At 42.8% G+C, this 23,718-nt stretch overlaps 1 protein-coding gene and 1 non-coding gene across 2 annotated transcripts; both read right to left on the bottom strand.

Annotated features, from left to right (window-relative positions):
- Positions 1-22,172: 22,172 nt before the first annotated feature.
- LOC136525008 (small nucleolar RNA Z247) lies at positions 22,173-22,311 on the bottom strand. The gene has a single exon (XR_010776343.1). It is a non-coding gene; the product is annotated as a small nucleolar RNA Z247 (small nucleolar RNA).
- Positions 22,312-23,018: 707 nt separating this feature from the next.
- On the bottom strand, positions 23,019-23,420 carry LOC136523787 (zinc finger protein ZAT11-like). The gene has a single exon (XM_066517348.1). It carries the CDS (start codon positions 23,418-23,420, stop codon positions 23,019-23,021), a length of 402 nt encoding a protein of 133 aa, XP_066373445.1.
- Between the last annotated feature and the right edge of the window lie 298 nt (positions 23,421-23,718).

Raw genomic sequence — 23,718 nt, 5'->3', positions numbered from 1 at the left:
CATAGCCCCTTTTGACACCCTAGAAGGTGACCCCACAACAAAGCAGTTGTGAGCATGGTACCTTGCAGAACTATTGTGCTAGTTGATATAACACGACCATTGTAGTGTTTCATTAGCTACAAGGATTAAGAATACACAGGTTCAAACATTTATACATGAAAAGAATACAAATTTAAAGTTAAATAGGCAAATAGTGTATACTTGCATAATATATAGCTCAACTAGTATAAAAACGAGAAAATAGGAGGCAAATGGTTCAACACCAACATATTGCATGTGCTCAGAACTACAATTGCAGTGCCTGATACTTGCAAATTTCATTATTGCTAATTGCAATTATGTAACTGAACTTTTTAATTTGTTTGGTTTTCCTCAACAACAGATATTAATAGGAATAGAGCACTTCAAAATTTAGTAGTATACTATGGATGCATCCTATTTTTATAGTATTGCACCAACGCAACCTGAAAGTAGCTAGAGCATATTTTCCAAGCTGTGAGGTTTTGTGAACTCAAAATTGAGTATTATGTTTGTGAGAAAAGTCTCTATCACACAGAAACTAGCCATCACCTGAACTGTTCTAGCTATTGTCAGGACTCCACCTACACTCCCACCAATAACCTTATGGTCAGGACCACACAAAGCGATGCAAAACCCTCCGCTTCGGGTCCGTGTGCCACCATCATCTAGCACCAAGTACGATCTGGGAAGGCACAAGATCTCAAATCGACCCTACCAACTCAACAATAAAGCGCAAGGGTACAAAACTAAATGAGAGCAAAATAATCAAAGTATACATGAACGATTCCATGAAAAAAGAAAGAAAGTATCTTGTATAGTATAGCCTGCACTACAGCCTCAAACAAGGATATAACCCCAACCTTGGACTGAAAGCAGATGTTCTCATCATACTTAACTAACAAAGAGAAAGTGTGGAAACAAATGTCCTCCTTTTATGATTTATTTTTCCTGCCTTTGATAGCAATACTTCAGTTGTAACATGCAAGCAATCCAACTATCCAGACAAATGCTACCAGAAAACCTTTTGTTTATTTTGCACAGTGGACAAACATTTATATTCAAATATGCAACAAGAGAAGAATAGAACACATACATGAAGTAGTTTTTTCGGCAAATGATAACCAGTAGCAACATACCTCATATGTAACCACACCACTAGACTGAATCTGGAGATGGGTTGCTATAGAAACAGCTTCGATTGCTGAAATGATGCACACTACCCTTGGGCCTTGTTGTGAGAAGTCCATTATTTTGGCAGCAACGTCCTGCGCGCACAAAGATTCAGTGACATCAAAGCAACGTCCTACAAACATCAAAGTAGGCAGAATTATATAGAGTAAAAACAAAAGCAAGCAACTGATCAAGTAGGAGACAGAGAGTATAAGTATAGCAAACCAAAATTGTTAAGCCCCTACATCTACAACAGGTGTGATTTTGTGAAGTGATAACTGATAACAAAGGTAAGGAGATAGATAGATCATAAGATAAAAAATATAGGACTATAGGAGTTTTGTAAACAACTAACACATGTCATTCATTTGTTCTTTGCGGTCAGAGAAAACATTCCTAGCACAGGACAAAAAGATTAGAAAATACTTAGCTTCTACAGGAAAAAAATAAAAAAAATTGTACAGCTCACATGCGCATCGTCCTAACCAATTATCATTTTCTAATGTCATTGAGAAACCACAATCCATTGTCAAACCTTCCTCTACTAGAAGTTGTAATTCTTTACTGACACACAAGGATTTCATTTTGAGATCTGTGCATTGCCAAATTGCCTATACTTCCTTTCATTTTGATATATGACTATTTGTTGACAAAAAATGTATGAATTTTTTTACCAAGTACTCATTGGTAACTTGGAGGAGCATAAACAAGAAGTTATTACCTTGATTTGTAGAGATAATGTGCTTAGCCTAGAGTCTGGTACCTTCAGGTTTCCATATTAACCAAGTAGTAAATTTTCAGGCTGCAAGTACCATAATTTAGATTCATAGAGTTCCCAGTTGTAGAAAAACTACATAAACTAGAATAGTAGTATGATTCACTTTTAGATTAATCATAGTGCTAAAACATTAGTATGATGATTCACTTAAAATTAGAAAAAATTGACAATACTAAAAGGAAAAAATATTGACATCTCATCGCAAGCATTTATGCAAATGCAGTGAAGCACACCAAGTAATCTCCTCTATATATCAAACTCGCCATGATGCTTCATAAAACATATATAGATCAAAGCTGAGTGGATCTCCATGTACACAGCAAATCAGGTGCATTAACATAGCTCAATATTGCTAACATCATTGACCACAACCAAAAAAACAAGGAACAAATCGAAAATCTATGCAAACTACAAGATGCATATCATCATTCACTAAACAAAGGCTCACAAACATAATGCAAATGATACAAAAAAGTCGGGGATCTAAGACTTCAGAAAGCTAGAAGAGCGTAATTTCCCATAAACTTGATCAGACAAAACAAACAGCCTTGGTAATTCAATACCTCAATTCTGATTCTAGGTGAGCAATCTAGCGCTCTTTGGATAGTAGATCCTCTTGGCACATGACAAGTTTTTCTTCCAGATAAATATTTTTTGTCATCCTTCACATATTCGTTCAATAGGTCAACAAATATCTATAGATGACAAACAAAAACAGATCAGAGAACCCAAAATGTGGGGGCAAATAACTGATTCAACCACAGAGGCAAGCTTTCTAAACATATGTTTTTCCTGCTTAATCAAATATAAAAAGGAAAACAAAATAGTGCCAAAGTTATATATAAAGACTAGATATTGCACATATTAAACACGATAATTGCAGTATTTTAAGTGTGCAATTTATTACTTATAAATGTGCAATCAAGAAATGGATACTAAACACACATTTCTTGTATAGTGTATGCGTATATGCAACACACAATTAAAAGATGTGAGCTCCTACTATTCCACTACAACAGCCACAAGACAGCCCAGCTATCCAAAACTACAGGAGGATGAGGCTATACACAAGCAGTACAGGGTAAAACAAAAATGCTTCAACAATGTCATTGTTAGTGGAGGGACCGAGCTCAATTAGGCATGATGGCTACTGCAGCTTAAGCAAAGAATGTGCATCAATTGGGATTTAGAGGCAAGCAAACCCTGGTAACACTGACACACCTATGCCTCCTCCACACACATACACACAAACACATAAGCAAATAAACAAACAAAGTACAATGTAAAAGCACCCAACTGGTCTACGTTTGCCGGCTCCATAACCGACATTCCACAAAGAAAGCTTCACAAAGTACAAAGTATAATCTGAAGCCACCTCCGATGAAACTAAAAAAAGGGCGTACCCAGTGCAGAGACCTCCCGCTCTGTCCGATGAAACTAACTATACCTAAATTATATGTTTTGCGGTCCATATATGCATTACTTATTGAATATGATGTGTACCTATAGGTTACATTGCACAACACAATCTGCAATCTATATATGCAGGTCTGCCTCTTTTCCTTTTATCAAAGGCAAACGTACATCACATTTAAAATTCACATCACAATTTAGAGTGGCTAAAGTAGCAGCCTCAACCATGAGATGTGGAACCTACATACACCATAAGAGCTGTAGGCTTTAGCTTCAAAGTCATAAAGAACAAGAACACCGTATTGTTTCGTGTTTCTGTGATGTCAACATAGACTGACAGTATCCTGTCCTAACCTTTTTTTTTTGAAATGTGTGTCAGACGATGCAGCGTTTTAATCTTAGATGTGCTTGAGCTGTGAGTCTATGATCGTATCACAAGATGGTTTCGATCTCAGCTAATCAGTAACTAAATTCAGAAACTAGGAAGAATATACAGTAACTCCAATCTTATTCAGACTATGGTTCACAGTAACATGCAGAACACGGTAACATATAGGGTACACATTCACACTTAATTGAAAATTCAGAAATTAATAGATAGGATAACAGATGCCCTACAGACTACCTGACTGAGGAGATACAGAGATTCAGTTGTAAACATACCAAAGTTTTATAGACACACATGAGTTTCAGTTTGAGCTAATTTTTTAAATTGAAAACAATATTCGCAATAGCTGAATCTCTAAAATTGAAAACATTGAAAATAAATGAAACTCAACACTCATACACATAGCCAAAGCTTTTTGAGCTAAACTGAACTAAATTAAACCTCAGACTACAATACAGGAACAAGCACCATTCTAAGGTCACAGTAGTAGCATAGAAAGGGCAAAGCTACAAAAAGTACACTAAGCATCAAGTAAATCAGCCAATGGCATTCACTAGGGATCTCACATTCCAAAGAATGTTTGAACTTTGAAACACCAAATAGTGAATCAAACATTGAGGTTGGGAAACAGGCCCTCTACTATTAGTTGAGGAGCAATAATCAACTCAACATAGAGAGGAAAAAGATTGAAAGAGATATTACTAACCAGGAACTGGACTAGTCATTGAAATAACAAAGAGGAGGAGAACAGGGTCAGTTACCGGCACATCTAGCCACTGAGCTCGGCCACCGTCGTCTCTGCCGACGAGAAAGCCAATCTCCGCTAGAGCACACAAACCTAGGGTTTCGTCGAGCAGAGGAGCACAAGCTCCCCAGCGAGAGGAGGCGTTGAGGAGCCCGCACGAAGGATGGGGAGAGAGAGGAGGCCACCCAGCCCCTCCCATGCCGATAAGGTGCCCACAAGGGTGTCATCACCTAGCAGCCGCCGCTGTCTCACGCCCACCACCACCTCAGGAGGGAAGGGGAGAGAGAGGGATGAAGGGGAGGGAGAAATAGAAGTGAGAGGCAGGTGAGGGAGGACGGACGAGGAGGACAAGGAGGGTGGCTGCAGCCACCACGCCAGTCATCGCCGCCCTATCCACATCGGGATGGAGAGGGAGAGAGAGATAGATAGAGAGAGAGGGGAGACGTATAGAGATTGAGGTCGGGAGAGCGTCGGAGGGGACAAGACAATGGAGAAATGGGGAAATCAGACAGGTGCGACTCCCTAAATATTAAACAGTGGCACTGACATCCTAGACCCCACATGACAGAGACACAAATCAACTAGCACAGATCGAGCATTCCATTCTTCATCCTGCGGCCAGAAAATTCATGTGCCAACAAACCAAGAAACACACATGTGTCCTATAGCATTTCTAAACATATTTCATTAAGTAGAAGCAGAGTTTGACTGATTACAATATCCCTAAGTAATCCATAGATTATCATGGAAGGATAGAAGCCAACACGCCCTGAATAAACCTAACTTAAATTACATTACATGAAAGTTATGCAACCAATTGGGCATGTGCCAACGAGACCAGCAAGCCTCCTCGAACATACACTCAAACCCTGCCACGTCGAACTTCATAAGCGCATGAAGTGCGGCCCTTTTTGTGGAGTCGAGCGGGCCCTGAAATAACCGTGGAAGTCTGCCACTGCCTGGCTATCCGACGGCTATAAGGCGGTGGGTTCCACTTGGACACTATGACAGAAGGATCGGCATGCAGGAGTGCGAGTTCTTCAATTTGATTTGGTGACTAGCTGCTGGACTGCATGGTGCTCAAACCACAATAAAGGTCTGCTGGTAGTAGGTGTGGAAAACATCTCGAGCCATATCTGAGCCATTTTAATGCCAGCGCTGGTCCTCTTGGAATCTGCTACTACAAAGACATTTCGTTTGTTGATCAAACACGGTGGTGGCTATGAAAATCAGTATTTACATAGACAGGCCAGTGACCGTTGGTGAAGTGAAAACATTTTTTCAGTCAGTTTCTTGCCTCAAACCAACCGTGAAATTACATTTGCATAGTCAATTGTGTCCACACAACCTAATCTCACTAACCTAGATTGGCATATCATGACCAGTTCAAACCGCTTCTTCACTGCCGGATTTTGAACCAACACAACAAAATAATTTAGAAGTGATGGGGTTCATATCAGTGCTTGTTTTTTCTCAACTAGCAGCAGGTCACAATCTTTGCTACCAAAATAGATGTTACCACCGAGCACCTTGCCTAGTGTACGCTAAGAGAACGGGCAACACAACACCATAGACGCTTCATCATCATCATTAGAAGAAAGCAGCAAAAATGGCTAAATGACCATTTATGAAGGAGGTCACCCTCTGAAAACTGCTTCGCCTACAGTGTTGTTCAAGGTCCCCCACGTGGCTTGTGCAACAAGATTATGTTTACAATAAACTCTTGATGAGATCTCTATCCTATCTACATGCACAATGACGCCTCCTCAACAACCTGAGCCTAGCGCCTATACACTGAACCTAGACAGTTCTATCAGATGAACCTATCATCTAACACCCCCTCAATCTCAGCCACTAACAAGGTTGAGATTGGTTCTAAACTCCTTCATCTTGGATGCAGCAAGGGGCTTAGTGAATCCTTCAGCAAGCTGATCACCAGCATGAATATACTGTATGTCCAGTAGCTTCTGAGCTATCCTTTCTCGGACAAAATGGAAGTCTATCTTGATGTGCTTGGTTCTAACATGGAAGACTGGGTTTGGTGACAAATACTTGGCGCCTATATTGTCACACCACAATCGAGCCACTAGCGAGTGAGGAACCCAAAGTTCTCCCAACAATTTCTGAATCCACATCATTTCTACCATTGCATTAGCTAAAGCTTTATACTCAGCTTCTGTGCTAGAACGTGAGACAGTGGGTTGTTTCCGAGAAACTCCATGCAACAAGGTTCGGCCCAAAGAACACAGCAAAACCAACAATTGATCTTCAATCATCCACACACCCTGCCCAATCGACATCAGAGAAAGCACTGACCAACAAAGAATTAGACTTCCTAATTTTCAACCCCATGTTCAGAGTCCCTTTCACATACCCCAAGTATTCATTTCACAACACTCCAATGTGCAGTAGTGGGAGTGCAAGAATTGGCACACCTTGCTTACTGCAAAGGATATATCCGACCTCATGAGGGTCAGATATTACAGAGCCCCAACTAAGCTCTTGTATCTGGTTGAGTCCTCAGGTCCTAGACCAGTACCTCCAGAGACACACTTAACTTCTCCGAAGTTGGCAAGGGTGTATCAACCGGTTTGCTTTTATCCATACCAGCACATTTCACAATGTCAGCAGCATACCATTCTTGAGACATCACCAAACCATCTATGGACTTCTTCACTTCAATCCTAAGAAAGTAATGGAGATCCCCTAAATCTTTCAAGTCAACTCCCTCTCTAGATCTTTAAGCAAGGCATCTGTTGCTTCCTAGTGAAGAACTTGCTATAATAATGTCATCAACATACACCAGTACAAACATGGTATGTATGCCTTTGTTGTAGTAAAACAGTGAAGTATCTCCCTTCGATGGTGTGGAGCCCAATTGTTCCAACTTTGTTACACAAGCATGCATACCAAGCACGGGGTGCTTCTTTGAGCCCATAGATGGCCTTATCCAACTTACACACATAGTTTGGCTGCTTTCTATCTTTATATCCAGGAGGTTGATGCATATACACTTCCTCCTCAAGCACGTCATGGAGAAAGGCATTTTGCACATCTAGCTATCGAAAAAACCAACCTTTGGAGACTGTTATTGACAATATAAGCTGAATAGTAGCAGCCTTGACTACCGAACTAAAAGTGTCCTCATAGTCTATACCATAGCATTGCTTGTATCCTTTCCTTTAGCAGCAAGCCGTGCCTTGTATCGATCAACCGAACCATCAGCCTTCTTCTTGACTTTAAAAACCCACTTACATCCAATGATGTTCTTGCCATTCGGTGGTGGTACAAGATGGCATGTCCTATTTCTCAGCAAGGCTAGTGTGCTCACTGTTCATTGCCGAGGCCCATCTTTCATCACTAAGAGCTTCTTCAATAGAAGATGGTTCATCTGTAGCTGCAGTACCTAGCATACACCAATGAACACTATGCTAGATTTGCACATCACTGCCGGCATCATCACTACCGGATTTGTGAGAACCGGCAGTGATGTACCTTCAGTGCTGGTTATGAGCTTGAAAATGAAAAAATGATTGGGGCTGGGCTAAAATCGGTAGTGAAGGACCACATCACTGTCGATTTGTGGCTTGAACCGACAGTATTTTGGCGGCCACTCATCACTGCCGGTTTAAGCCAAGAGCCAATAGTGATTAGGCTCTATCACTGTCGGTTCTAGCCAAGAACCAATGGTGATAAGCCTACCACACAAAAGGCTGCAGCCATCCTCTCCTTCCTCCTCTCTTCCATCCCAAGAACAGAGGCCACGTTTGGACCCTTCCCTCCCTTGTTGCGGCTGCTCTTCACCATGAAGCTAGTGCTTGGATTTTGAAGAATGGCTTGATCTTTCTGTTTTAAGGTTAGTAACAAACATCCACTCCTTTGATTTTGTTGTTTAATTAGCTTCGTTTTGATGGCTACATTGCTTGATTCTCATTCAAGTTCTTTCTCCATTCTAGAGAGCACTTTTCCAATTAGATATTTGTGCAAGGCTCAAATTGTGGTGAATCCATCATCCAAACGGTTGGTGTCTATGAACACATTTAAATTCCTAGCTAATTATTGCATGGTGGTCAAGATCATCATTGTTAGTATGTGATGCTATAATTAGGTCTTAGAAGTAGAGTAGAATAGATGTTCTTTATTATTGTGCAATAATTGTTTTTTACTACTGATTTTCAATTTACAGGGCCAGGGCTGCCAATTTCAAATTTCCAATAATTAGTGTACAATAATGTTTTTCAAAAATGGTACTTTCGAGCTACAATTGTTGTTCATGAAGCTTGATTTCTCATTAATTCTTTGTAATTACTGTCTCAGCATTTTTTGTGTAGAGATGGATCGAGAATGGATGCATCTGTCCCGAACGGACAAGCAGTACATGCATGGCGTCAGCCAGTTTCTCACCGATGCCAAAGCCCATGTTGGGAATGGGAACCCTATCTTCTGCCCATGCAAAGATTGCAAGAATCATAGGAACTTTCATCAAATTGAGTCTATACGATCGCACTTGATTACCAGGGGGTTCATGCCAAACTATACGATATGGACTATGCATGGCGAGGTTGGTGTGAATGTTCTGCATGAAAACGATGATAATGTGGACATGCCTGACGTAGCCATCCACGATGCTGATGAGGAACCAGGTGTCAATATGGAACCTATGGCCATAGTTAATAATGTGTTTAGGAACACGCTAGCTGACGACACCGAGGATAACGATGGCATTTCTCAGCTGCTACGTAATGTAGAGACCGAATGTCTTAGTGAAAGACAATTGAGAAAGCTAGAGAAAATGAGACAAGATGGCAAAACACCATTATATAGGGATTGTCCAATGAGCAAACTAGAATCCAACACCATGCTGTTAGAGTTCAAATCGATAAACGGATTGAGCGATAAAGGCTTCGATCAGTTGTTAGGTATAATAAGGAAAATGCTCCTAGAAAAAATGAGTTGCCAGAAAAGACATACTTGACTAAGCAAATGGTCTACCCCATCAGCCTCGAGGTTGAAAAAATCCACACGTGTTCCAATGATTGCATATTATACCGTGGAGAAAAATACAAAGACTTAGGACAAGTGCCCCAAGTATGAAGCTCCACGGTACAAGGAAGGGCCTGCCAGATGAGGGCACCAAGACTAGAGGAGGTCCTGTAAAGGTCGTTTGGTATTTTCCTATAGCTCCCCGGGTGCATAGGCTGTTTGCATGTGCAAAGTCAGCCAAGCTATTGCGCTGGCATGGCGAAGAGCGTAAGAAAGATACAATGATGAGGCACCCTGCTGATGGGCATGACTGGAGGACTATCAATACTTTGTTCTATAAGGACATCGGTGGAGAGGTAAGGCACCTTTGGTTTGCTTTGAGCACAGATGGGATGAATCCTTTCGACTAGGTTAGAAGCAATCATAGCACCTGACCAGTGATACTCGGTATATACAACCTTCCACCTTGGGTCTGTATGAAGTGGTCATGCATCCTAGATGCCACTACTGATCCAAGGGCCAAGACAACCTGGGAATGACATCGATGTGTTTCTAGAACCAGTGATCGATGAACTAGTGGAGATGTTTGAAAAGGGTGTGCTGGATGTTTGGGACGAGTACAAAAAGGAACATGTCACGATCAAGGGAGTACTTATCGCTACAATCACTGACCTCCTAGGTCGAGGTTCATTGTCCGGAGAGAAGACAAAAGGCTATACTGGATGTGTCGAGTGCTTGGACGACACCGATATGGTAAATCTGCCAAATAACTCAAAGATAGTTTATATGAGACATCGTAGGTTCCTACCTAAGGATCACCCTTACCGTAGGAACAGAAAAGATTTCAACGGTACTATTGAGAAATGCTTAGCTCCAAAATATCGAGACGGGTATGCGATACTTCGAGAACTTCAACAAACTAGAGGTTGTCCTTGGGAAGGGGGACAATGCAGTAGCAGTGCCTGATGGGAGCATTTGGAAGAAAAAATATGTATTCTGGAAACTACCTTACTGGCCATTTTTGAGTGTACACCACTGTCTTGATCCCATGCACATCACTAAAAATGTGTGCGCTAACACTCTTAACACCTTGATGGACACCGAGGGGACATCATAGGATTCACTAGCCACATGCCTAGACATGCAACACTTGGGAATCAGGAAGAAGCTGCATCCCGTGGAGCTAGAGAATGGCCAGTTTGAACTTCTGGTTGCGTAATGGATATTGAACAAAGAAGAAAAGCGTGCACTTATTTCTTTCTTCAATGAACTCAAAGTCCCAATGGGCTACTGTGCGAACCCAAAGAGGCTAGTGAACATGAGAGAACTCAAGTTCAACTATGGCCCTATGAAGGCCCATGACTGTCATGTCATAAAGCTTTGCTCGTTCTTCAACGCGATCTCAAAAAAGGTCATTGATGTGTCCACTGCTAGAGCAGCTATAGCAGGACATAGCCTAAACTCTCGTTAGGCTTGAGATGCATTTCCCACCGACTTACTTTGATATGTCATTGCATCTGCTCATTCATCTTGTTGACCAAATTAGAGCACTTGGCCCAATGTACTTGCATCAGATGTTTCCTTTCGAAAGATTGATGATAGTTTTTAGGACGTATGTTAGGAACAGATTTAGGCCAGAAGGGGGCATGGTTGAAGGATGGTCAATGGAGGAGGCCATTGAGTTCTGCACATATTATCTAGACATCAAAAGGGTCATAATTCTAGAATCTCATCATGAGGAAAGACTACGTGGCAAAGGAATGATCGAGGAGAAATCTGTTACAATAGATGACCCTGTTTCTTTTAGATAGGCATAGTTCGCTGTTCTCTAGCAAGCCGAGGGTGTGATGCCATACATTGATGAGCACAGGCAATCGCTGCAAACTCTATATCCTGAGCAGGTCATAGGCTTGGCTGGATAAAAAACATAAGGAGGAATTTGTCAACTAGTTGCGACGTCGCTTGCTTGGAATAAAGTTGGGTAATCAACTAGATGATTTAGACAAGGGACCTTCGAGTACATATCTTTAGTACCATGGGTATGAGATCAATGGATTCACATTCTACACAAAAAAGCAAGATGAAAAGAGCACATACCAAAATTGTGGTGTTTGTTTTGATGCTCACGACAAAAACGGCAACGTGCAGGCGACATACTATGGTTTCATAGAGGAGATATGGGAGCTAGCCTATGGTCCATTGAAGGCAGCTCTTTTACGCTGCTAGTGGGTCTGGCTCGAGGAAATCAACACTGACAGCGAAGGGTTCACTACCGTTGATCTCACTAAGACCGCATACAGAGATGACCCCTTCATCCTTGCAAGAGATGTTATGCAAGTCTTCTATGCAAGGGATAACAAGACAAAAGGAAGGCAAAAAGTAGTCCTAAAAGGGAAAAGGAAGATTGTCGGTGTCGATGGAGTGACGGATGATGAAGACTACAAGGGCTATCAAGAAATGTCTCCATTCGGGGCGAACGTACCCCTACCTATCTTTCAAGAGGGTGATGAACCTGCTTACGTACGACTTGATCACAATGAGGCCCTCATTGTTGATGCACCTAAAGATAGTTAGATTATTGTTAACTATGTAATCATTATGCACATAACCATGAAGGATGTTTGATCCTGATGAAACTTTCATCTCCTCTCTCATCCTCGTTAATACTCTGCCAACTCAGCAAATATGCCGACGTATCATTTCTGAACTTTACTCTCTGAATTTAAATACCAGCTAAATATAATTATAAATATATATGTCTAGACTTCTGATAGAAGGACATTGGGGCGGCCATTCTCTTCTGAGCTACTACTAGTAGTGAGGGATCCATAGCTCCTTGGTGCCACTGGTCCCCAACCAGTTTGTAGTCCCTGCTCGCAATACTCGAAGGAGCCCAACCTAGCGCCGAGGAGCTGTGGATCCCTCACTACTAGTAGTAGCTCAGAAGAGAATGACCGCCCCAATGTCCTTCTATCAGAAGTCTAGACATATATATTAGAAAATTGAAACAAAAAATTTAAAATTTGGGCCACCTAGGACTCGAACACGGGTCTCGAGGGCTAAGTTGTGAAGTCTTAACCAGTTGAGGCAGTTAGAGGAATTCGAAAGGAAGGGAAAAGTTATACTACTTAACCCCTACCTGGTACAACCACATCACTGTCGGTATGAGGAATGGCCCGGCAGTGATGGTTCCTCATCACTGTCGGTTTAGAATTACAACCGACAGTGATGAGCAATTTTCCAAAGTCATTTAATAATTTATAAAATTGAAACAAAAAATTTGGGACTGTCTGGGACTCGAACACGGGTCTCAGGGGCTAAGCTGTGGAGTCTTAACCGTTGAGCCAGTGGGTGGTATTTGAAATAATTAGAAAAGTTATCCTACTTAACCCTTTACTGCTATACCCACATCAATGCCGGTTTGATGATTCACCCGGCAGAGATAATTCCTCATCACTATTGGTTTAGAGTTAAAAACCTGACAGTGATAACTCCATTCAATGTTGGTTTTTAAACTAAAACCGACAGTGATGTGTAGATGCTCCTCACATGCCAACAGTGCTCCCACTGACCACAACAGTTGGAACACTGTCCCACCTACACCGACAACTTTAGTTCAGAAATAAAAATGTACCATGACTGTTAGCCCCTATAAAATGGCCCTTGGCCGGGAGCTAGGCTCTCCATGCATTTTGGTTTCAGCCAGGCCTTATCAGCCATGATACAATATTTTTCTCTCACAACAAACCATGATACAAAATGGTGCACATCAAGAGGTACTAGAAGAATGCTACTGAAGATAGAGCAACTGCCGAAGATTGGAGATGCCACGAGGTTCATATAGCCATCCATTGCGGTGCGCATCTAGAAAAAGGCCTTGTACAGACAAGGTGGATTCATCGATGCCACCTTAACATCTCCAACCGGTATAGCTCGTAGACCACCTCGGTGCTGCTGTTTGTCCCTAGTTGGTGCTAGAAGAATGCTACTGAGGTGGTTACATTATAATGTGTTGATACACATTGATTGTAACATTGATCTGTACGCAAATAGGTCTTTGTTATCGTATATGGAATTTTAGTGTAAGGTCTTTGTTATCATATATGTAATTTACTTCTAATATTTTTGTTATTTGTTGATGTATATCATTACTATCTAAATAAATATATCATTATTGTTAAAACTTTTCCACTGTACTATCTAAATAAATATATCATTTACATATATGCACCTTCACTGTCAGGTCTACTTAAAAACCGCTGTGATGTCCATGCCCCCCTATATAAAACAAACCGCCAGCCACATACATCGATCCCACCCACCCACTGAACTCTCACAGTCTCATTTCTCACGTTTCACTCTCACTTCTCAAGAAATCCACTCTCTCTACGTGATTTGGTCATGGCTCCTGCATTTTTTTAATGGTATTGATATGTTGTTTTCTCCAATATTCTATCTATATTCATTTGATCTATATTTATATTCATGTTTCTTTGCATTCTACATTTATATATATTCTTATTCCTTGCATTCGATCTATATTTAATTATGTTGCCATATTTTACTTGGAAGAATTTTTTGTGCATATATTTTATGTTCATATTTTTTTGGCATTTTATCGATCATGTGATATGAACAATGGATCTCCCCCACCACAAGAACCTAGGTTTTCACCCTGGCGATGAGCCATTCGCTCCTAATGTGGCCATTCCACGGTTTCCTGTCCCAGCTATTGTATGAAATATTTTCCAACATCTTTTGTTTTTTGATGCTAACAAATAAGTGTAATTAGTTTAATATCACTGTTGCATACATATATGTCGTAGACTATATCCCCAATAGATTGGCTGCGAACAGCACTTAGCTGGTTCTTTATCTCGGAACATCAGTCGAGAACACGACATCTAATGCAAGTGGTCAGCTATGGACGTGTGAACTCAGTTTTTCCATCCCTTTGAGGGGTGCAAATCATCGGAACCATATCCATGAGACAAGAAGATAGAGCCCGAACATGATAAGCGCCCAATTCAGTGCCGTGTGCATATGTTTAGAGGTACTTCGACGTGTTTGCTATGATGTGCCTAATTTCTCGCACTTCAAGGCACTTGCTTTTTATGCTGGTGATATCTCCGTCCCGCAAGCAAGCGAATGGTTTGCGAGCTACAACAGTTTGGATGTGGTAAAATGGTCACTTATACCTGAGTCGTGGTTATTTGTTGTTTATTATTGTAATAACATTCTCTATTTTTTTCTTTTTCTCCGCATGTAGATTGCGCTCCAGGACATTACCTAAACTGCATGTGGCTTGTGGGCCGTTCTAGATCAAGCTATGGAGCAACTTGGGTATGATTGGGACTTCTGCAATGGTAACCTCGGCCAACTCACCATAGAAGGACGCAAGTACTGCATATGGAATACTAACAGGGGCAGTGGTCGTTCAGTAGGTTACATCTATGGCCGACCATTCTTTCAGTATTGTGAGGCACGAGAGAGTGCACTCATACGGGCATTGGACTTCATCGGTATTGTGAGGCACTGAGTCAGTTTCTTGCCACGTGTGAAGGAAACACCAAGTTTGGGATTTTTCGGAGATGGTTTGCTACTTTCTGTGGTTTAATTGAATTTTCGTGCGACGACACCGATTAATTATAGGTTGAACTGAGTCTATCCATAAAAAGATCCGGAATGGTGTCAAACTTTTACACAGGCTCTAATGGGCCCTAGGGATAAGAATTTTGTAGAGGTGGATGAAAAAATCTATTAGGGTCAAAGATGAAATTCACCCTCTTTTGTCTCATTCAGTACACAAAAAAATATAATAAATAAAAAACCTGATCAGAAAAATCTAAGATCCTGTGTGGGGTCTTAATTTGGGTGTACAAGCTTGCCAAAAAAATTTCAAGCCATTTCGACATAGGAATACATATGCTTCTATTTATTCAGTATATAAAAGATTTTTTTAATATATATAAACATCATTGTCGGTTTCAAAAAACCGGCATGGATGAGAATAAACCGACAGTGATACTATTTATCACTGTCGGTTTATTTTGAAAACCGGTAGTGATATATAAAAAATTAAAAAAAATTGTGCCAGCCCTCAGGTTGGAGCGCGGGTCTCAGGCTACAGATTTCAGAGACTTAACCGCTACTCTAGTATAGGATGTGTGCCAAGGGTTATTTACTTTTTTCTTTTGACCTTTAGACCGCTAAAAAAATTATAAAATAGAACAAAAAAATTTGGGCCGTCTGGGACTCGAACACGGGTCTCGGAGGTTAAGTTGAGGGGTCTTAACCGTTGCGCTAGTAGGAAGAGTTCGAAAGAAAACGAAAACTTATCCTTCTTAACACCTAACTGCTACACCACATCACTTCTGGTTTGGGGAATGACCCGGTAGTGATGTACCCCATCACTGTCGGTTTACAAGCAGAACCGACAGTGATAAGCTATTTCCCATAATAAATTAATAATTTATAAAATAGAACAAAAAAATTTGGACCGCCTAGGACTCGAACATGGGTCTCGGGGGCTAAGTTGAGGGGTCTTAACCGTTGCGCCAGTAGGAGGAGTTCAAAAGAAAATAAAAACTTATCCTACTTAACACCTAACTTAACACCTAACTGCTACACCACATGACTGCCGGTTTGGGGAATAACCCGACAGTGATGTACCCCATCACTGTCGGTTTACAAGCAGAACCGGTAGTGATGAGGTACTAGTATAAAAATGGCGCGGCTTGAAACTATCCAAATTCATTTTAACCCCGCGCTAACCCCTCCCCCCATGCCGCTAGAGCACCAACCCGCGTCGAAGCACTGCCCCATGCCGTCCACCGCCCCACGCCGGAGTACCGCCCCATGCCGAAGCACCGCCCCATGCCGGATCACCGCCCCACGCCGGAGCACCACGCCATCCGTGCCAAGCTGGAGCACTACGCCGTCCGTCCCACCGCCGAGGCCTTCAGGAGCGCGCGGACAGCTGCTTTCCCACCCCCATGGTGAGTGCGTGGCTCACTGCCCGCTACGTGTCTGATGAAATGTCCCACAGCTGCTTACTTGAATCAGTAGAGGCTTTTCATTTACCAAGTACTACAACTTATTGTTTAATATGATAATTTACTTTTCATAATTTATGTTACTGCTACTTTATTGCAATGCTAGCATATAGTTTGATCATGAATGTCTAGTCTGTAGTGCCACCGATGCTCAATGTTTTTGGATGTGAGGATGGAGTATATATATTTTAGACCTATAGAACTAATATATGCACATCTTAGCATGGACCAGATAGGTACAAGTACAACTACAACCAATTTCTAAAAGATTTGGGTCTTCTTAGTCCTTTCACAAATCTCATTCCTAGAGCTGATTATGAGTCACTTCAAGTTTCAAGCTTGTGCAAAAGCCAAGATAAAGAAAAGTTAATTGGACTAGGGGCTAACTACAAGCAAACGAGGGTTGTTCGATCAGTATCAGGCAGGAAGAAACAATCATTATCAAAGAAGATTGGAATTTGGAAAGATGCTTACCTGCACTGATACTTGTGAAAGAACCTCACGCCGATAGTTGGGGGATTTATAGTGAGACTGAAGACTCTGAGACATCTCTAGGAGTATATCCAAAAGTCTTAAACTAGCTCTCTAAATCATCATTTGGTTTTTAACGAATAAAAAAATATTCTGTATATCTTTCCTGCATCTAACAACTTTTCTTTATCTTGTATGCATTGTAGAGGGTTCAATGCACTTAGACTAAGGTTATGATGACTTAATATATTAATTGGACTGAGGCTATGGTCATGTGCAATGATGATATAATCATAAGTTGTAGTAACTATTACTGAGGCATGTGAATAGTTGTTTTCCAAACACTCCTATCTATGCAATGCTTGGGTGTTATTCATAAATATATTAAATTTTATAAGAATACATCATGTTCAAATGACAACCTAATTTACTTAAATGTATAGGCAACCATGGCATGGTATGTAGTGCATGTTGGTCACGTGCCTGGGATTTATCAAACCTCAGAAGATTTCTATGCTCAAGTCAATCGCTACCCTAGTAATTTGCACAAAAAATGCAACACAGAAGCTGAAGCTTTAAGGGCCTACTATAGTCATCCGGCCTACCTTGCAAACTATGGGCAACCGACCTACTATGGTCCAATGAAAACAAACCATGGCCATCCGCTAGTACTAGAGATTGAAGAGAAGCCACCCGCCGGAGATGTGAAGATTAGGAGAATTGCTCCTTGGTCTTGGAAAGATGTCATGCTTTTATTTATGGCTATGGTCATTGCTTTTCTTATTTGGAAGTTGATGTAGACTTTGTTGTATGTGGTCAATCAAACAATGAATTTGTTCTAGGTGAACATATGCTATTATTTGACTTTGTTGTTTGTGGACTTATTATTAGACTTTGCTTTATATATATGCCATTAGTAGTTGTCCGCAGCCAAAACTAACCACGATCGTGTCACAGCCATGACTCATCGTCGCTTGTTACCCCATCACCGAAGAACAGATCGGCAACAAGAAGCGGCTGATATTGCAGGGACGGGAGAGCCGCATGATCCGACAAACGATGATGATGTCAATCAGGACGGTGAGAACGAGCAACCATGGACCCCGTCCGGCCTGCTCGATCTAGGTCAAAATGACCAAGATGGCCAGGTAACTTTGGTATCTTGTGACTATGTAGCCACACACGCTAATCAATTGAGAGGGATAGCTTACTTGGTGTCTCTAGCAGGAGCCTCCACCGGCCAAGGAGCTAGAGGGTTTGGGTAGCAGGAAGGCCAGATCCAAGCGAGGTGTGTCAAAGATTCCTATTGGTAGGAATGCACACTGGCACATTACTGAGTTCTATGGATTCGAGATCCACTCTCACCGCCTATAGCTGTGACACATGTTTTCCATTATCCTGAAGAAGAGAAGTTCGCCACATGTTTTCCATTATCCTAAAGAAGAGAAGTTCGATGTCGAGTGGGAGTGCTTGTTCCAGCTATACCAGAAACGCTCTCTCGATGTTCAAATATTGATGCTGTGGACTATATAAGTACCCTACACGCACAATATTACAATTAACTACTCTCTCGAGACACAAATTGTTAACTTTTGAGCACTTCCCATGATTTTATGTAGGTGTATAGCAAAATTTTGCATTCTAAAAAGCAAATGGGATTACATAGGCTTCTTGGACCCCTTGTGAGTCAATGAGATGACATGTCTAGGCCTCTATGTATGTGACGCAGAAGAACTAAAACATAGATTGAATGTTGTTTACGATGAATTCACGATGAAAAAGAAAACCCACATACTTCTAGCCTACAACTGCGAGTATGTGTTCTCAGCTTTTAATTTTATGCTTCTCTTTTCATTAAGATTATTCGATAATTAGGATTCTATGATTGCAGCAACCATTTCGTCTTCATTTGTGTCAATCTTGCCAAAAATCTGATCGAGGTGTGGGACTCGAAGAAAAAACAATTTCATCATCTGGATGCACCGGTGGCAGTGCTGAATTAGTAAGTGATCCTAATAACATATTATTTTCTAATCACACATATCGCTTTCTAATGTTTCTCCCTTTAATGTTGCTCAGTGTCCGAAGAAGACATATCAGTGGAACGCCGGTCCCTTTCAAGGTTGTCGAAATGGAGGGGAAGTACCTATCACAGCCAACAGGAAACAATGAATGCGGGTTTTATGTAATGTGGGCAATGCTTCGCTACATCCACGGGAAATCGGAAGATGCCGATAAGTTGGCGTGTATAATCCCCATTTCATTTATGTCTATTAATAATTCAAGAAAATGATTTATTGTTCCTCTTTGGATATCATCTTTTTTGAACGACGGCACAAGAAATATAACCACCAAAGGCTGTTAGATATGGAGATCGTCACACTGCAATCGAAGCTCGCAAAATTCATCTTAGCTGAGGTAGTGAAAAAAGATGGAGTATTTCCATTGCACAAACAGTAAAGTACAAGGACCAGTATGGCCTAGAGAGTGGCTCGCCAGATTATTGTAAGAAGTCCGAGAAGCATTGCACAATCTGTGAAGTCCGAGAACATTTCTTTTTTATTTTGAGGGATCGAGATCTGGATAAGAACATTTAAACTGTAACCATAACATCTGGAATGTTTAATATTGATGGACCTATCGTCTACGTAGTGTATATAAAGTGAAACCCGATTCCACGAAAAAATATAAATTAAAATCAATTATAAAATAATAAAATACAAACGGGACATCACTGCCGGTTATCAACAAACCGACAGTGTTGTCTTGCTCAACACTACCGGCTTGAGCCATGAACCGACAGTGTTGGCTTGCTCAACACTGCCGGCTTGAGCCGTGAACTGACAGTGTTGGCTTGCTCAACACTACTAGCTTGAGCCATGAACCGACAGTGTAGGCTTGTTCAACACTGTTGGCTTGAGCCAAGAACCGACACTCTTGATGCAACCATCACTGTCGGTTGGGACTACAAACCGGCAGTGTTGTTCAACTAGACACTGTCGGGTGGAGCCAGGAACCGACACTATTGCCTGTAGATCAGTGTCGATTTTTAAGAACCGACAGTGATGTCAACCCCCCATCACAGTCGGTATGCCACTGGCAGTTCAAAATCCGGTAGTGAAGAGGGTTTTTGAACCGACAGTGATGTCCAGATCTGGAGTAGTAGAACAGTACCATCAGAATAAGTCTTGGGTTTGGTAATACTGTGCTGAAGCCGCGTGGATGGCCGCTGGTTTGTTGGAGGAGCCGTAGGAGCATCATCAGGCGCTGGAGCAACATCCGAGTGCACAGGCATATCATCCGCACCAGATCCGAGTGAATCCAGCTGAGGTGACGCTCCCCCAGCGCTTGGATTTGGTTGTGCAGCCACACCTAAGCCCGAAGGAACAGACGAGATCACCCGCCGTGCAGAAGATCCGGAGCCCGACACAGTCGACGATCGAAGCCTGTGCACCACCGATCCCGAAGATGATGGCGCCGCTGATTCAGTCGCAGGTGTTGGCAGATCATCCTCGATTCGTGTGGGGGCCTTGTCCCCATTCGTGCGACACATGAAATAACACCCATGGGACGCCGTTTCTTCACCATTTTTCACCAAATTTGAACATGTATCATCCACAACAGCAGTAGAACTTGGCACATCAATAGTAGGTACGGAATTAACCAGCAATTGATCATGCAGAATTGCATCCCCAAAATCTGTAGAAGGATTTTTGAGGACATCAGGAAGAAGTGCAAGCTCAGCTCGAAGACGAGCACCAACATTTGGATGGAGCAGAGAGAAAGGAAACACATGCTCATCGAACACCACATCTCTCGAGACGTACACACGCCCTTCAGAAGGATCTAAACATTTAAACCCTTTATGTAAATTACTATACCCGAGAAATACACATCTCTTAAATTGGAACTCTAATTTTCTGGAATTGTATGGCCTAAGGTTAGGCCAAACAGCTGATGAGAATGGGGGCAAGAAACATGATGGGAAATGCCTAAGTGCTTGAAAAATGAATTTAGGGACTGATACTCCCCACCCCAATCAGATTGGATAGAAAGTATCTTGCGACAAAATTGATGTTCAACCATATTTTGGAAATCACAGAAACACTGAAACACTTTAGATTTATAACACAACAAATAGATCCACGTGAACTTGCTATAGTCATCGATGAAACTGACATAGTAATCATGCCAGCCAACAGAGGTAGGAGCCGGTCCCCATACATCAGAGAACACAAGTTCAAAAGGACTAGATGAAACACTACATGACTTGGGGTAGGGCAATTGGTGGCTCTTGCCCTTCTGACATGCATCACATATCACATTATTACTCAAATCTCTAACAAATGGAAGCTTTGTGGCGGCTAAGGACCTGCTGGACTACATGAGTGGAAGCATGACCTAGCCTATGATGCCATAAGGACGTGGTGGGCTTGAAGACGCCAAGCACTTGTTTATTTGGATGAGGCTTCAAAGGGTAGAGGCCTCCTTCACATGGACCTCTTAGGAGTGTCCTTATCACCTGCTCTTTGATAAGAAAATGGTTTCGGTGAAACTCAAGAAATGCATTATTATCTCGTGCAAGGCGATTGACAGAAAGAAGGTTTTTGTTGGCATGTGGGACATGAAGAATATTATTTAGATGAATGTTGTGAATTGGGGAATGCAAAACGCTATGACCAACATGATTAATTGCCATACCTGCCCCACTTGTCGTGTGCACCTGATCGCCACCAATGTACTTGTCGCGAACGAAGAGCTTCTCGAGTTCACCGGTGATACGATATGTGGCACCAGAATCCATATACCAGTTTGTGTCCACCCCATAGGACGTAGTGGCCGAAGACGCACTCTTCTGTGGAGGACTATGAAAGAGGCATCACTGTGGAGGACTATGAAAGAGGCATCAAACCTCTTGAAGCAACGCAGCACCGTGTGCCCTTCCTTTCTGCATAGCTGGCAGATCACACTGGAGGGAGCGCCGCGTCCACCGCCACGGCACCCTTCTGGCCACGCCCAAAACCGCCATGGCCACCGCCACGACCACATGAGTTGTTCAGTTGTTGCTGTGGTTGCCACCGCCGTGGCCACCCTTTGCCGCCATGTTGGCCAAGGACTGGGATCCCCCGCCATGCATTTCCATGCACTGTTCAAAACTGACTAGCTGAGTGTAGAGCTCGGCAACGGTGATGGGTTCGACCCTCGCCGTGACTGCAGGAACGACGGGGTTGAACTCGAGATCAAGGCCGGTGAGGATGTACGAGACGAGCTCCTCGTCCTCCAGCTTGCGGCCCGCCGATGCCATCTCATCGGCTAGGCCCTTCATCTTCGTGAAGTAGTCAGCGATGGACGATGTCCCCTTGGATGCCGTGGCAAGTGCCATGTGCGTGGCGATGACGCGTGCACGGAACTGCGAGGCATGCAAGCCTTGAATCGTGGCCCAAAGCTTGGCCGCGGTCTCCGCCGTTGACACCTGGATGAAGATCTCCTTGGAGAGCGACGAAAACAGGTAGCTAAGGACCTGCTGGTCCTTTGCCACCAATTTATCGTAGTCGGGGTTGGGCAGCGGATCGACTTGCTTGTCCGGCTTGTCGCCGGTCAAACCAGCGTCGAGGAACTCTGGTGGCGGCTTTGCCATGGGCATAATGAACCCGCGACGAGTTGGGTGCCCTTCAGGGCAGAGAGAACTTGGGCACGCCATATTGCATGGTTGCCGCGGGTGAGCTTGATTGAGCCATGGATCAAATCCGTGAGGAAAGAAGCTCTAGATACCATGTAAAAGTATGTGGAACCAGATGATCCTTTCTGGGCTCTTGGCTTTGTGTTCAATAGAGCAGGGAACAACCCTGCGTGGCTTGTACAACAAGATCATATTTACAAGAAACTCTTAATGAGATCTCTATCCTATCTGCATGCACAGTGACGCCTCCTCAACAACCTGAGCCCGGCGCCTATACACTGAACCTAGACAGTTCTATCAGATGAACCTATCATCTAACACACAGCATAGACATCACCAAGCCCACCACAGCCCTCCTCCTCCTCTTCGGTAGCAGTAGTACTAGCCGGTTCACCACGGTGCCTCCTCATGTGTCCGCCAAGTACCTGGCCTATGGAGAAGCCCAGCCCACACGCCGAGCACGCGTGGACTAGCACCGCCTTTGACGACCGCGCCTTCTTCTTGGTCGTCGCTGGCCGCCTGAGGTGGCTGGTCCTGTGGCCGCCCAGTGCCTGGAACGTCGGGAACTCCCGCCCACACGTCCTGCAGTCGAACGACGACGACGACGCCTGCTGCCCTCGCCACCGGCGACGGCGGCCACGCAGCACACGTTCCGGCGCTAGCTGCGCCGGCGGCGGTGCCTGCTGAGGAGCCGCATGACAGAGTGAGGAAGACATCGCCGTAGTCGTCGAAGCATGACGATCGTACATGGAGATGGTTAATAAGCCGTTCCATGACGACGACGTGCGTGCTGATGCTAGCTTTGTACGTAATAGTATATTTGTAAATTGTTGTGAGCTTTGGCTGCTGCTCTAGCACGGTTAAGGCCCCGTTTAGATTTCAAAAAAATTTGCGCAGTATCTATCACATTAAATCTTGCGGCATATGCATGGAGTACTAAATGTAGACGAAAAAAACTAATTACACAGTTGGGTGAGAAATCGCGAGACAAAACTTTCGAACCTAATTAGTCCA

The sequence above is a fragment of the Miscanthus floridulus genome, chromosome 18 (assembly GCF_019320115.1).
Source record: "Miscanthus floridulus cultivar M001 chromosome 18, ASM1932011v1, whole genome shotgun sequence".
In the NCBI taxonomy this organism is placed as follows: Eukaryota; Viridiplantae; Streptophyta; class Magnoliopsida; order Poales; family Poaceae; genus Miscanthus; species Miscanthus floridulus.
This window is presented reverse-complemented; position numbering and strand designations above follow the sequence as displayed.